We start from the raw sequence: 17,739 nt of genomic DNA on the forward strand, positions 1-17,739 counted from the left end.
TTGAAACAAAGAAAGAAGACTGCTCCATTTCCCAAATCTAATTATAATTTGTTCACTGGTTTGAAGTCCCAATCTAAAGAGTTAGAATAATTTGTATATTTTCCTTTCATTTCTCCCTACTTCATCATATGCTCTTTGGCTGCTGTTGTCTCTTATCTGCAATTATAATATTTGCACTAAGATAAGTTGTGCTAGCCACTGTTTATTCTCTTTACTAAGTGGATTCCATAAAATCAATTCTCCAAATCTCTATTTTGGATAGCCAATCAACTTAGTAAATATATGTGCCGAAGAGCCACAATGAGAAGGTGCCACTTCAATATCATTAACCACTATTTGTGAATAGATAAACAATATGATTGTTATGAATAATCGTATGTTATTTTAGTTTCATTAATATTAATGGTAATATAACTTATATATTTATACCATCAAGCTTAATATCATAATGTATATTGTATTATATTGTACCATATATTTGTTCAATCCATAATGTACAATAATATAATTAGTATATATTTATATGTCCAATATTTATTTAATAATAGTGCACATAATTCATTAATAACATTGTTTTTATTATTATTGAATCATATATATATATATCTGTGTGTGCGATATTCACAAATCTTGATTACTAATATTATTAATCTTTAATTTATTATATTTTAACACTATTATCATATTATAATTATAATATAATATTGTAGTGTATGATAATAACATTATTATTTCATTTATTAATAATGATTTGACCTTTTAAATTACCTTATTACCTTAGTAACATATTATTATTATTATATCAATAATATATTATTATTTATTCTTTATTCTTCTTAATTATTATCATTGTACAATATGTTATTCAAATATTCATAAATCCTTAAATTTGGGCTCATGACAAGTCCGCCCCTCTTGAATTTGCTTGTCTTCAAGCAATAATCGTTTTCATATTTGTTTTACCTTATATAAAAAAATTGACTACTAGATCCCATTCAAATTTTTACTTATAAGATTACTTCATTCTATTCTATAAAGAGTCACACATGTAGTATGCATTTGAATGCAAAGTGTACATATGAATGTATGAAGAGACGAAGAAAACATGAAGCATATACATTCATGCATGAAGACACGAAGTAGACACGATGTAGACACATCATACATAACCTTGATTAGATCCTAAAGTGCACAATGACTATACTTCTTCGTTAGGCTTATAAACCCTGCAACCACAAAATAAGCATCAGTACATGCATATATATATATATATATATATATATATATATATATATATATATATATATATATATATATATATATATATATATAAACTTCAAAGAAATTTGAATAATAATTAGTTAATCCAAGCCAGTTCCATACTAAGCCCAAGAGCGAAACTTTGGCCCCCTTGGCCTCGGTGGTGGGTGTTAGGCATCCACACGAGGTGGTGTACTTAGTGGATTGCTTGTTTGGCTAGAAAGGTTCTTGTGAAAAGGAGCCATTACTATCTTTCTCTTAACTAGCACTACAATAGGGTGTTTTCTCTTGATTGTAGACTCCATAGGAAAGTGGTAAGGTTCCCTTTTCTTATTTACATAATCCTTTGGAAGGAATCTTTCTCCCTTTCCTTATCATGATCATCATAAGATGGTAGATTTACGGTGCAGAGGGCGCGTGAAACAAGCTCCAAGCGTATCCGACGAGTGCTCGAAATTACTCTGCCTCTCCCTCCACCAACTCCCTACCTTAGGATATCATAATGTGGATGAGAAGATGGGTATTAAATTTAATTTACTTAGTTTAGTTGAAAGATTTCTTCTGATAGTACACAAACAACTTTCTCTCTCCTTGTTATGATCATCTTGATGGTAGAATGACGGTGCAGAGGGCGCGTAAAACAAGCTCCAAGCGTATCCGACAAGTGCTCGAAATTACTCCGCCTTTCCCCCCACCAACTCCCTATCTAAGATTATGTAATTTGGATGAGAGATAGACTCTCTGTACTATAATTGAAATGTATTCTAATTACTATGTTTTCCTTAAATCAACATATTTATATTTCATTTTTTCTCATTTTTCATATATATATATTTTCAATTTATATTTCATTTTTCATATATTTTGATTTCATTTCTTTGTAACTAGAATCATTGATAGATTATTCAATATTCTTCACAATAACAAATGTGTTAGTAATAAGAAAGACACTATCAATTATTTCATAGCGATATATGCACAAAAAATATTTATCTTACCTCATTACCTTTATGTGTTGAAGTGGTGATTATAGGATATTTATCCATTATTTACTCTTAACTACCTTAAGGATCCTGATAGTTTCAACCACCTTTGCTGAATAGTTCCCCACTTATATGTGAGTTAAGCACTTTGGGAGAAAAGGTCAATCATGGAGATATACCAAAATAGTTTTGCACTAATGATTTTCCTTTGTGTATTCCCCTTTCTTTACGAGCTTGTCTCCAATGAAATTTTAGGCTCCTTTACCTCGGAAGTGTCAAACTCCCTCTGAATTTGATATCAATATCCCCATTTCTACAAGACATACTTGAAAGCAAAGATCAAAGCAAGTGCTCGTAGAGAAAAATAAGAAATAAGAGGAAGATTTATATCATACTCAAGAATAAATAATTTTGCACAATAAATAATTCCAATATATATAATAATCTAATTGAAATATATACTTTAATACATATCTTTCCAAATTTTATTTTCTTATCAAATAACTATGATTATGAAATTCTGATTCAAAAATGAATAAGGAAACATTACACACATAGTTAGTTATCTACATAATTGAATACTTTATTATTCATCATTTAATGATAATATAATAGTTCTATCGGTAATATTAAACATGACTTTCTTAGTTATCATTAACTCTATTTCAAGTTCATATAATGTTAGAAGTAATAGTAATGATAAATTTAAATAACTGTTATCAAAAAATATATATACCTCATGTACTTTCACTTACCTATCCCACTTGTATATGTTTTCGTAGGAACATGGGTGCTTCCCATGTAGTTTTTATGATATAATGGACGAACGTGAGTATTGCTAAAATTGCATTCTCAACCAAGTTATAGATGGATCACGATATAGTATCCATTCAATCATTCAATCCATAAGTAATGACATCAATTGCTGATTCTATTATATACTATTTACATTTATATAGCCCTTGAATATTCAATGATATATTACCTTGCATATAATAAATGATTAAAGTGTATATATATTATGTTCATTATCATAATAATATAGTGAAGGAAATTAAATGTTTATTGTTTACATTTCCTTACCTTACATTGGATGGCTCTCATATATTAATGGGTTGGTTTTGCACTCAAGCTCATATATATTGCTGCACTTTGTCTATTTAATAATAGAAATAAAATTTGATAATGTACAGAAATTTAAAAATGTAACCATACTATATTCTTACCTTATTTGGGATTTAGCCCCACCTTCAATGTTTGTCTCAATGGCTCTAGTTTTTGTAATGAACCATTATACTACTATCCAAAGTTTTTGGATAAAGCTGTGCTGAAACCTTTAGCAAACTTTGAGGTTAAATGACTTAATATTTCTATCTCCATTGTTCATGAGAGTCTTCCTCTTCTCAGATTGGCTTTAGAGTTTTTAGCTTTCATCTTCAATGACAACTTGGCTTCAAATGTAGACTCAATATTTCTAGAACTAGGAGTATAATTATCATAGTTATCTAGCTCAAATGCAGTCAATCTTTCAACTACAACATCCAAATTATTAAATCACATCTCATCTCTTGAATAGAAGACACTCTAATTGCATAGATAGGAAGAAGGGTTTTGAGTACCTTGCTTACCACTATTACATCTTCAATTGTTCCTCTAGAGGCTTTGATTGCATTGACACTAGCTTTGATTCTTTCAACATATTTTGCAATGTTTTCATCCTCTCTCATCTTCATCTGATCAAACTAACCTCTCAAGCTTTTTGCTTTGGATCTTTTCACATTATTGTCACCTCCATAGATATCGTTCAGTTTGGTCCTGCTAAAATAAATCTCAAATCCCTTAGATGTCAACATCAAACATAAACTCTACAAAAAATATTGTAGCTCGACAAACACACAGGTACTCGGTTAATACTAATAATATGTTGTAACTCGGTAACCACTAAAATAACAATTGTAACTTAGAAAATGCTTAACATTAAAATCTTAAGATATTATATATGATGAACCTTAATTATCTTAGTTCCATACACATGAAAGAAATATCATGAACACAAGTGACACCAAGATTTAACGTGGAAACCCAATTTGGAAAAAATCACCAATTTCAACTAGTTACTAATTTTCACTCTTCTAAAGTGAGCCATGTTAGGAAACAACCTTGTTAAAGGTTACAAAACACACTGTTAGGTTTGACCCTGTTAGAGGATTTAATCACCCTGTTAGGAGTTTCCTTGTTAAAGGTCTTTAGACACTTCAATTAAGAAATGACAACTTGTTAGAGGATTTACAAATAGTTGTTAAGCCAACTCTATTAAGATATTTATATCACTGTTACAATGGTTAGAGAGTAACAATGAGATGACCTAATTTCTGATGCAACTAAATTGCTAATTATAGATCTCAATTTTGGCTTGAATACTTGATCCTTCCTAATTAGATATATCTTTGTAGATCTTCAGGGATATTTTTCTTATCCTTCTAATTTTCTTCCTCTTAGCATCTTCTATTCTTCCATGTACTCACTCACATTCAATCCTCAACTTGACCTTATACTTATACTAGACACATTGTCAAGTTAGTTTGAATACAACTTAGAATAATTAATATTCATCTCCTCAGTTGGCTAGAGCAAACAAACAAATCCAATAAACTCAATATGCCAAAACAAGAAAATCCTTCATTAGTAGACCATACTCGGTAGACACTAACTCGAAAATGATTTTCCTGTGTTAACCAAGTGAACTTGGTTAATGTTGCATCTTCACAAACTTTCTTTGGTAATCAAGTGAGCTTGGTTAATACTAGTTCCATCCAAATTTTCTTTGTTACTTGAGTGAGCTCAGTTAACACTCAACTTCTATGAACTTCTCTTCAACGCATGAGTGAACTTGGTAGTCACTGACTTTTGAATGTGGAAAATACTGGAATTCTTTATAGACACAGGAATCTATCTTCATTGCTTGAGTGAGCTTAGCACACACCGACTTGTAAAGATATGACATTTTGTGTTATATTTTAATACTATTATCATATTATAATTATAATATAATATCGTAGTGTATGATAATAACATTATTATTTCATTTATTAATAATGATTTGACCTTTTATATTACTTTATTACCTTAGTAACATATTATTATTATTATATCAATAATATATTATTATTTATTCTTTATTATTCTTAATTATTATCATTGTATAATATGTTATTAGAATATTCATAAAGCCTTAAATTTGGGCTCATGACACTTGTGTTGTTACTAATCCAATAAATATTAATTATGTAATAATATTGTTGATAAATGAGAATATTCAAATCATATTAAACATTAAATGTCGATTTGAAGTATCAAGAATGATCAACTATTTTTTAGAAGTTGGTTACATGTGTTCAAGCACATTATAAATGTGTTTCCTTTGTTGTTATTGACATTTTAGCCAAATACATATTTGTTAATAATAGTAGTCGAGTTGCCAAACATGAAATGACACTTATATTTAATTGGGGCATGTCTCACAAGAGACATGTCCCTATGTGAATCATACTCACAGTGATACATGTCTCTACATCAGACATGCCTCTCCATATATATATATATATATATATATAGAGAGAGAGAGAGAGAGAGAGAGAGAGAGAGAGAGAGAGAGAGAGAGAGATTCATTCTTGGAAAACACTTACAACACACATTGAGTAGCATTACAAGTTACAACGTGTTTTCCAAGAAGTAATTTCTATGTGTGTGTGTGTGTGTGTGTGTGTGTGTGTGCACGGGCACGCGTGTTTGTGTGCCCGCATTCTTATCTTCTTGTATATTTCTACAAAGAAAGAATCACACCAGATTGAAAAGAGATCAAAATAGAGTTAGTTCAGATATATCATATGTCTGGTGCTCTCATCTACTTATATTTTGACAATGTTTCATCTAATTGTAAAGGGTTTTGGGTTCCTTCAAAACTAGTTTTTACTTTAATCAAGAACATAATATACAATTTCACTGAAATGAACTCCCTCTCTAGGAGTAGTTTTTGGTTCGTAGTCTTTCCTTGTACTTCTTTGATGAACAATCAACTCAATTAATTTTTATCGACCTATTTTTCATCCACTGGCCTTCCTTTGGGAAAGCAAGCAAGATCCCATGTATCATATGATTCTAAAACGATCCTCTCATCTTGTGTAGCTAGTTGCTAAGACTCCCTATCATCTGTAATAACAACTTCTCTATAGGATCTAGGTTAATTGTCAATACTCAATGAAACAAATATACCATCAATATGTAGCATGCTATACATGTAGATTTTCTTAATGTCAGTGGGAGATTTTTCTTTTGTTTGCTTGCATGGTGAACTTCTTCAATGACAATATTTATCAAAACTTTTACTTGATGATGAAACTTAGAATGCACTCTTTCCCTTTCTTTTTCTTCTAGCTTACTAGATAAAAAATAGTTCTAAATTCCTTGAAAATCACATATCTATAATGAAAATTTTATTTCCTTAGGATTTTGAAGTTTATTATAACCTATCAACATTCTTACCATATCCAACTTGAGACATTTTTATTTTGTCACATGAACAAATTTTCTATGAGAAAAAACCTTCAAATGTAGAATTGAAGGTGTTTTACGTCCACATTTCATAAGGCATTGGAAAAGAGCCTTACATGTAGAACTAGTTGTCATTAGAAACATACACCATATATTTATATCAACATAATCTCAAAATGACATCATCCATATGGATGACCCTCCCAACTTGCTTTATAAACCTTGTTTTTCCCTTGGAGTTCCCATTTATTCTCTTTACCCCATTTGGGTAACAGTGTCAAAATATGGCAAATGAGATATCCTATAGAGATGGTTCTCAACACTTTTCACTTGTACAGACATTTTTGTTGTATTTTTAGAGGGAGATTTTACCGTCTTTTTAGAGATTGCAAATCTCTCTCGAATTTTTTCACTTACACTGATTAGTGTTGCATTGCGCTCTATCTCTATGAGTCCTTACAGCTTCATGCCCATACTTTACAACTATCATTTCCTAAGAGTTAGACCTAGGCACAACTTATTACGACCTTCTTCTCACCCTTAACTCTGGCTCGAGGTGTGAAGCGACCATAAAGTTTCCCTAACATAGGCCATTCCAGATCTGTGAGACCCTGCAGGGGACCTCTTCACCAACGACACTCCTTTTGTAGCACTCAACTTCATCACAGGGCCTCTGGTGGCTGCATAGATCAGTCGTTGTTGGACTTCTTCCCTGTGAGGATAGATACCTAATCTTTTCCATGATGTCTCCTGCTTTCTTCTTCTTTTGTTGTGCTTGTTCTTTTGTGGACATCGTTTGGTGCTCTATTTGTTTGCCTTTTCTTGGTGTAAGCTTCCAGTCCCATAAACCCACATTGTGGTCTTTTCTTGGACATTAATAATATTATCTTATCTTATCTATGGGAAAATTTTGTGGCCTATCTAATTTGGATTTGCTATTTTGACTTTGAGCTCATTTTTTTTCATACATCCATTTTTTTAATAGTGTGATAGCTTTGGAAATCTATTTTAGTGTTGTTTACAACTATACATGCACGTTTCCATTATATTTTCAATAACATTTTATTTTGTCATTGCCAGATTTTGGTTGTTTATTTAGATGTTTTTCTTTTGAAAATATTTTGTTGACTTCTTATGAATTGTTTGTATGCATTTCTAGCTATTGTCGTTTTGGGAATTATAGATATTTCTTATATGCTCTTTCTAAGTTGTAGATGAACTAAGATAAAGTACCATTGTAGTGCATGCTTTTTCATATTTTGTCATATTTAATAGTTACACTGCATTAGGAAGAGTCATAGGTTTTTTGTGCACATTGTTTTTGGAAACACAACCTTGTCTAGCTTGACACATGCTGCTTGTTTTTTTATACCCCTTTATATTGATACACACAAATGATGTACTCTTCTTCATTAACTTCATTAAGACATATATAGTTTAGTACACCTATCATTCCTCTACCTTGTTAGCATTATTGGGAGTTTAATAGTATCGTTGGTGTACTTGGTTTTGATATGTATCTAGTTTTCTTCACATGTCCTAGGAAGATGTATCATTGATTACTTATGCATTTTTCTAATATGAAATACTTACCATATAGACATTGTTGCATGCTAATTTTGTAGAGGTAACTTTTCATCATCATTTCATTAGTTTCTTTAGAATATTTACCTGTTTTATTTAGCTTCTAGTAATTGAGTAACATCATTGGGTTTCTTGTCTAGGATTTTGTCTACTTGATTCTAATTTTAATCTTGGTTTTAAAGGACATTCTATATTTTAACACTATAGTAATTATATTTAATAATTGCTTGCAACTTCTTCATGCTTTAGTGGTGTTCACGTTCCTACTTTGATTTTTTGGAGGCTTCTTAGTCCATGTATTTCTCTATTTTGGAAAGTGTTTTTTTTATAGTGTTTTCCCCTATTTTTCTTTTTCATTTTCAGTTTTCTCTGTAGTTATGATATCTCTCTTTTTTTGATGGAATTTGACCAATTGCATTGACTAAAATAACTTAAGTACACCATAATTAAAAATTAATTTTGGGAGGAAAAGTAATTTCTTGTAGGTCATGTGGACTAAGCCCTAGAGTCATATGATCGAAGCTCAGAAAAATAGAAAAACAAAGTTATATGGGTGAAGTCCAGAAACAACTCAAATCATAAAAATAAAGTCACACCGGGCACACTCAGAGGCAAGATAACATTAAAAGAAGGGCCAATCCCAAAAGAGGAGCACCCTCAAATAGCCAATACAACGCCAAAGGAGGCAAAGGGTCAGGTTCATCCTCCTTCTCCCATCTTGTCTCTTGAGCAAGCTTAGGGTTATGTAGAGTCCAATCATCTATATTGTCTTATTTAGTCTCATTCTCCTCATTTTATGGAGAGATCACCAATACCAACTCAGGGAAGCCTTTGTAGGAAAAAAGACAAGTAAATCATCTGCTTGAGAAGGCCCACCAACGAAAGTTGGCGAAGCCCATGTAGGATTGGTGGTAGGTGCCCAACCTGAGAGAGAACTTCAAGGGCAAGGTGAAATTATAGAACCATGTGGAAAGAATTGACGCTTGGGAAAACAATGATGATGAGGCTTTGAGTGAGAAGTGTCCATTTGCCTTCTAGATGATCTTAAACCATGTCACCACCCACGGGAAAGGGGAGAAGCCACATAAAATGGAAGCCTTTGGAGAAACCCTAGCCATCATGTTGGGAGTATTTCTCTAGTATAGTAACAATTCTTGCAAATGGACCACCTCAAGGGTGACCTTTTTCATTTGCACCTTAATCCGTAGCATGACATTATCACATATGTAAGCTATAGTTAATAAATCCACACTAGCACTAATAAAAGCATGTAAACAAACCATCACATTTCTACCTTTCCAAAGAGAAAAGATAATTCCATTCTAAAAGGGTGCCAAAGTTGCAAGAAAGGAAAGGTAAGTGAAGGATTATCTTGCAGGAGGACCATATGCCATGAGAACATAATGTGCCAAAAAGTGGAAAAAAAATGTTGGATCTAGTCCCCAACAATTCTGGGCTCCACAACAGAACTAGAAGAGGTGAAGGAAGGACTATGGATGACAACAAAATGGACAACGAGTATTAGGGATTTCTAAATGGTGAAGACGAGGACCCAAAGGTAAACGTTGGAAAATAATACATCAAGAAACATTGAAAAGTTTAGGTCATGTGATATTTGTCTAGATTGTATTAAGCACATGCACCATGTGGAATGAAAGGACTACAGATGATAATGTCAGTTCACACTAACTACCTTTGTAAGTGGTATGAGAGCAATTGATAAGCTTGTTGATGTTTTTATAATTGAAGTGCAGTTTATGGGTACCAATGCCAATCCTTTTACCATGGTATAAGGCTTGTGGTTCCAATCTTACATAAAGCTTCTTTAAGCAAGAGGAAATAAGTAGCTCGAAAGTGTCTTGGTCATGTTGGGTAAGCCAACATTGAAACCAGGCATCCTCCCAATTGCCAAGAGATGATAGACCTACAAAAAGGTTGTTTGGGATTTGAATACCATTCTTTTGAAAGAAAAGAGCATGAATTCCTAGAATCCAAGCAAGAGGAAAACCTTGCATTTGATTTAATGGATGCCACCATAGGTTGTGCAGATTGAAATAAAAGTCATCTATGAAATCATTACCATGCCAATGGGGCCATGTCTTTACTACTTCTAAGCCACACCAAATGTGTTTGAAAATGAAGGAACCTGGATTTGAACCGATCTCATATTTAAGAGGGTTTGGAAACTAATCTCTCCAAGGTGGGTGATGTTTGGGAAACCCATAAAAAATGTAGTGGTGGAGGACCCATCTCCTAAATCACATGGAGCCTCCCATTTGACTCAAAGAGCTTGGCTTGCATATGAGTGGAAATAAGACCAAGACCACCAAAATTTTGAGGTAGACAAATGAACTCTCAGGAAGTTCGACGAAAACCATGTCTCTGTGCATCAAAAGCCCAAAAGAATCTCACAACAACCTCTCAAGATTTCCATACGCTTCTTTGGAAGGAGAACAATAAGAGAAGTTGTAAACATGTGTGACTACGAGAATCTAGAATAGATTTGAAACTTTCCTATCAAAGAGAGAGGCTTGGTTAACTCGTAGACTAACTTGGTTTCAATTTAGAGACCACCACATCTCGAAGCTTCGTAGTTGATCCATGAAAATAAAACAATATGGCCAAAAAGTGAAAAACTTGCCCATGCTTTATCTATTTCCAATTATACTATAGAATCCATTGAGGAGGTAGCAAAAATGATTGCCTATTGAAATGGGTTTTATGTCATTGAATGACCCAGCCAAAAGCCAGGCAAAACATCTTCATACATGAAGAACCTATTGAACATTCTCTTTATCCTCAATGAGTATGAGGAATGCGTCATTTACAAAATGACTATTAATAATATGGCTAGAAGAATTTGGAAGAAAAAAGCTATGAACATGACCTACATAAATAACATAAACAATTGAATAGCCAAATCCTTAAGCAACAAGAACATACAAAGAAAGAGCTAAAGGGAAACCTTTCCAAATCTATGCAAGCCAAAAGTGGTGGATTGGAAGCCCTTACTTTTAATACAAGCATTGATATTTATGAAAAGAGTTTGAATCAAAATCACAAAGTGAGTTCCAAAGGCTATCAACATGGATAGAATGAAAGGCCATTCAAAATAGTCATAAGGCTTAGCAATTTTTTTTTTTTTAAAATAGCATTTTGGTGAGAGTGAGGAGCCCATTCTATACCTTCCCAGACAACAATGATATTATCTACTTTGAATCTAGATTGAATGAACTTAGTTTGTTTAGGATGAACAATCTGAGGAAAAAGATAGCGAGGTTTCCAAGCCATGACCTTGACAATAATAATATAAGATTTTTTAAAAAAAGTAATGGGGCGCCAATTATAGATGTCTCCATCTCTAGATTTAGGTATGAACTTTATATTACATATATTAATTTGTGACCCTACACAATCCAAAAGACCCTTATAAATTTCACATGGATAACCATTACAACAAGGGGATTCATTATCAACCATGGAGAAAGTTGCTTCCACCATATCTTGAATAAACAAGGTCTAGTCACAAAAGCACATTATGAATTTGTCAGACAATTACAGGTGATGGTTAGACTGTCCTCTAAGGCTTGTTGAATCTCAAGAGTAGGGGCTTGAGTTGTAAAATTTTTCTAATAAAGATTGACAAAATGACTTGTACAATGTCGAGAAGTTTAGTAAGAATCGAGTTTCTCTTCTTGATCCTTTTAATACTTGTAAGAGGAATATCTTGGACACAAAGAGGAAATAAATTCCTTGCTGGCTTAATCTCCCACTTTCATCCAATGTAATCGTGCCATAATATGGACATCTCTAGTGGTATAATTGTTAATAAATTTCTTTTGATGACAAATGGTTACCACCTTAAACTATAAATTAGTTAAAAAATGTGAGCTTCCAAGTTGTCAAAAATTTCACACAAATCCTTGCTAGTTTGTGCAGAGGACTAGCAAAGAAATGTGCTAGTTGTATTCCATAAAAGTAGAGGAATTTAGTGAATTTGAAGAATGACATCATTCCAACACAAGATCCAATCAAAGTGTTGAGTGTGACGTGGCTCTAGGTTTCAAACTCTTTTAATGGGTGCTGGCTAATCTCTAGACAAAATGCACCAAAGACAAAAGAAAGTCAAACATGATTCTTTTTTAGATTCACAAAAACACAATGAAATTTTCTCAAATTTTGTTGTTGTTTTCGATCATAAAATATACAGATCATGAAGATCAAATGCTAAAAATTTCATTGTGTTTTCATTTTTTTGAAATTTAGTCAATGGTGCAATTTGTAGGGAGGATAGCCGTGTCCCTTTGAATGTGGGCCAAGGTGGGTGAATGAGTCAAGAGTGATATTTAAAGAAAAATAGAGAGTGAGAAGAATGTGGCAAGATGAATTTTTGTTATATGAAAAATTGAATGGAAAAGTGGTGTAAGAAGGTAACATTAGATAAAGGCAATATTGGCAAAAATTACTCTATCTCGAATGAGAAATATTGGTAGAAGGAGATCCCGACACAATCAAGGAATTTAAAAAATCTATCATTTTAGCACTAAAATTACGCCAAGTATGCCAAACTGCATGTGGGAGGTGATAATTGATATTGGGATTAAAAAGGCTAAATTTATTATGCATCTAAAACTAAGCCTCACATTCACCAACTGTCCAACAAAATAGTTAAATACCATCCTTATTAGAGGCCACCTCAACCATGCTCAAGTCTCCACATAGAAACAAAGTGTTTGTTGACATTGAATCAACCAATCACTGCCACAGGTAAGCTCTTTCCACTGCATCATTAGAGGAATACATATTAAGTATCCCAAAATGGTGATTGTCTATTTTCATAAAGACCTATACCAATAAATGCATGTGGTCCTCACCATGATCTATTATTTTACATTGCCAATGCGACACCAACAAGGTAACCACTCCTCTACTTGCTTCATGGGTGGAAGAAAAATAAAAGTTGTGAGGCCAACTAACCGGGCAAGGTGCAACAAGTAAAAAAACTAGTTCTCTTGGTTTGTTGAAGATATAACATATTGGTATGTGAAAATCTCTGGTGAACATCTCAAACCTAATATCTTCAAGAGAGATCAGAAAGACCACTTACATTCTAGGATAGGAAATGCGTTAAAACCACCACTCATAGTATCCTTATCCCTAAGAGAAGAGTAAGTGTTATGAAGAAAATTTGATCTTGAATGAAAAGATGGGTAAAGATCTCTTGGGATCACTTGTTGCTTTTTGGGGCCTTCATCATTTGTCTCCTCATGCTCAGGTGGTCCATAAGACCAAAAACATAAGGCATGTGAAATATCATGGGGACTTGGTATCCATAATAGATATACATGTAATGGTAGAAGAGTTTGTGGCTGAAAAAGACTTTCCCTTGGTAGAAGGGTTTAAATAGCCTTGGCTAGAGAAATAACCTTGGGAATACTGGTAGGCGGAGAGTCCCAAGTTGGTCAAGCAAAAATATGGGAAACTTATTTGAGAGGAGAAATTACATTCTGCTTGCTGTTACACACCATCATAGTCTAGCTTCCATCTTCTGTGGTAGGCTCTAGGCTCCAAGCAACAATTGATTCCTTAAGAAGAAGCTTAGTCTTAGGAACAACCAAAGGGCAACCCTTAATCTTGTGATACGTTGAGTGATAAAAAACACATGTATTGAGAAAATTTATAAACATGACATGTTGTGTGAAACACTTTACACCAATATGAATATCTATAGTTTCCCTTAGGTCCTTGACAAGGTCTATTCATACCCTTTTTTGAGGATGTGCATGGAAAAAACATTCAAGATCCATACATACAACTCGATCCACGGCATGGGAAATAATCTACAAAAAGTTGACAAGGCAAAGGAGAATGAGGAATTTCTACCAAGATAGGGTCTACATTTATTGTCTTTGGAAATTGTAAAGGCTCGCAACCATGGCTGAAATACGAGGGAAGAACGAACAAACCAAGGACCAATTTTGAGGATAAACTCAACATGTGTAGGGTTCCCAAAATGGAACGAGAAAATTTTTTGGTCAAGTTTTTAATGCCATCAAGGTGGACCCCATGTGGGAGCCAAGCCTTGGCAACCCAATCCCACAACATAGTTTCAAAAGGTACATGACCAACAAAATAGCAAATTAAAGTAAACTTTTCAAGCCACTCACAAGCCTTATCAAAATATGGTAATGAAAAATAATATAAGGGGCCACATAAACCTTACATCATGAAAGACCTTGGGGACACATTTCTTGGGTCTTTTGCTCGGAGGAGGCACGATCATTGAGAGCCATTGCTTTAGCACTAGCTATAATTGCTATGCTATAACTGATTACAACCATAAAAAAGAGATTGTTTAAATCCCTCAATAAATGCAAAATGGCATGATTGGTAGGGGAAAACAATACAAGAACCCTAAATGACCTAAATGAACATATACACACAGGAAATTGCAGAGCACACTTTCAAATCCCTAATAGTCAAGATCTATTTTCATTAGATTCTGGTATACACCCTTTTCTTTTAATGTTTTTCTTGTACAAGTCTTAGCTTCTTAAGAAAATGATAGTAACATAGCTAATTATTTAATTCTATAGGCCTCTTTTCACAATAACACATTATGATTACTTGGGGTTTATTTATGTCTCAAGTTATAAGATTGTGACATGTCTCAGTTTCCTTTCATATTCACCTAATATTTCTTTTTGATTTTTTACCTTTATAAAGATCCATTAATGTATTAGTGACTTTATTACGATGTTTGGTAAATGTACAAAATCATGCCACATTTTTTTTTTGATCAGTAAACGGCCAAAGTCTTTATATTATATTTAAAATAGAAAAAGTTACATTGTTCTTTGTTCAAATTTGCACTAGTAGGAAAGAACGGAGAAAGAAAACCTCTAGTCTTGCCTGGGACCGAAGTCCTCTATTATACAGACTTAAAAGGGGCATACCCTAGCATGCATGAATCTCTTACATTCATGGTTTTACATAATTAGATGATACATTTACAAAGATACTCCTGTTTGTAAAGAAATCTGGATACTGAAATGGTGAGATTCCAGCCTTTAATCTTTGAGGGTCCCACTAAGCATTTGCATGACAAAATACAACTATCTACCAATTGGGGATAAGTAAACAAAATCAATGTGGTAAGAAGAAAGATGTTAGGATAGAGACCGATCAACATACTAATAGTCTCTGCGAAACAAAATCATGCCACACATTTATAAAGGAAACATATATGTATTAAATTATGAAATTGTGTAAACTATTAATAGTGTGTGTAATTGATAGTATAATTTAGTTGTTGAAAAAATACTAAAAAAATGAAAATTCACTTTCTATATAGTAAAATTTTTATTATTTCATTTTTAAATATTTATAAATTGACATTTTTATACACGATTTTTTTATTTTTAAAATTTTGATAATTACATTAATTAAGTGAATTTTAAACATGTGCATGTATTGAAGCAAAATTTTTTCCATTCAATTTCACCTTTTAACTTAATAATTTAATTAAAATATAAAATTATTGTACCATTTTGACATAGAATCATTTTTTGTGATGTAACATATTGTTTTATTTTAACTAAATTTAAATATTTTTTTACTTTACATAATATCAACTCTTATATTTTGGTGTAGATAACTTACTTTCAGCAAAAAATAATTTTTATGTTTTTGAAAAATTACACTGATAAGTTTGCAATTAAGAATATTTTACATTTTTAAAAGAAAATTATTTGTATTTTTTGTGAATTGTTTAACCATCAATTTTATTAATTATTTCATATTGTGTTATTTTATTCTAAAGTGGTGATACATATATATTTAGTAAGCAATTTTTGTTGACAAAGTTGTAGACATATCTACCTGATCTTAAATGATAAAGAATCTAATTACTAATATTTTCACCAAAATTGGTTTTAAAAGCTTTAGTATCAAATAAGATTTCAAGTCATTGAACCATATAAGTGTCTCCAATATGACTTTTAAAATTGCACAAATGATCAAGTGCTATACGTTTTTATTTAATATTATTTTAAGTGAATATAAGCCATTTACGTATTACTTAATTTTTAAATCTTGAAAAAATATTATATAGTAATAGAATCATTTAATTTTTATTAATTTTTAGGAAGCTACCTTCATGTTAAACTATAAAAAGTTAAGATGGATTCTTTATCTAATATTATTTTATTTGACCACAACTTTGTGCAACAAGACTATTTAAATGTGATCTTAATTAGTTATAAGTCATATAAGTTCAATTATCATTTATGTTTTTTTAATATTGGACAATTTTATAATGTAAATTTATAAAGTTATTTTGTTTTAAATATTTTGAGAAATTATTCACTTTTTAAATATGAAAAATGAACAATTCTTTATATCCAATTTATATCGATCAAATGTTACCATTTTCAATACCCAATTTTATTAGAATAATTTTATAGATTTAATTAACCATTTTGTGTTTGACATTTCTTGCAAATTATTCATATTTTAATATATAAAAAGAACATTTCTACACATAACCAACCTATATCAATTAGATATTACTATTATTAATAATTAAATTTTCATTCATTATATGTGGTATTTGGTCAGGTAGAGGAAATGTTGTGTATGTACTTTGAAGTGTAACTTCACTTCAAGTCAAGTTTTTTAGTAGAAGTTTGAGTTGGATTTGAACTTGCAGAAGGACAAAGCTCGCTAGCTTGGGAGGTTTCGTATCACATGTATTAACCATTATCGTGTTTGGTGCGATTTTCCCTACATTATAAGGGCATTGGAAGATGCAACACAAATGGTGATTGTATGATAAACATCTCATGTATACGATTTTTGATATACTCATTCTCTATACCATTGAATTTGAATTTTATTGTTACGCCAAATGTTGTTTGGATGATAGATACTTGTGCAAATATGATTTTCAAATAGATTGTAATGATTTCTATTATGATAATTGAAATCATATTTTTCCCATTTAACAAACTATTTATCATATTTATTTGTATTTGTTAAATGTTATTTGTTTTAAAGATGTCTTATTATTCAATTTATTGACTCCTTTTATATTGTTGAATTGATTAAAATTCCAATCTCTTCAATTTTATAATCTGTCCCATTGAGTTAATTGATATTAACTCGATTTTATCAATTCTTAATTATCATTCTGTTAACTTTCTAGAGGATTTTTACATAGTTTTATTTTAATAGTTAAATGTATAATTCTAAAGAATAAAAATAATTAGTTATGCTTGATCTTTCGTTACTATATTGTGAACACGCCTAAGCTATTTGCATAACTTTTATTAAAATTGAATCATGTTGTTATGTGAATTAA

General features: G+C 31.7%; 1 protein-coding gene across 2 annotated transcripts in view; it reads left to right on the forward strand.

The window, feature by feature from the left end:
- The window catches only part of LOC149542106 (dynamin), a 149,782-nt gene extending 132,395 nt beyond the window's left edge, over positions 1-17,387 (forward strand). Inside the window, exon 8 of one of the 2 annotated variants that reach the window (XM_089797155.1) lies at positions 16,998-17,387. In XM_089797155.1, the coding sequence (XP_089653281.1) occupies positions 16,998-17,033 (36 nt within the window). In that variant the 3' untranslated portion in view covers positions 17,034-17,387. The remainder of the gene's footprint in view (positions 1-16,997) is intronic. The other variant, XM_089797156.1, reaches the window with a different exon arrangement.
- Positions 17,388-17,739: the final 352 nt, after the last annotated feature.

This window comes from Cupressus sempervirens, chromosome 8 (assembly GCF_028749045.1).
Source record: "Cupressus sempervirens isolate cs-2001-9-10 chromosome 8, ASM2874904v1, whole genome shotgun sequence".
Lineage (NCBI taxonomy): Eukaryota > Viridiplantae > Streptophyta > Pinopsida > Cupressales > Cupressaceae > Cupressus > Cupressus sempervirens.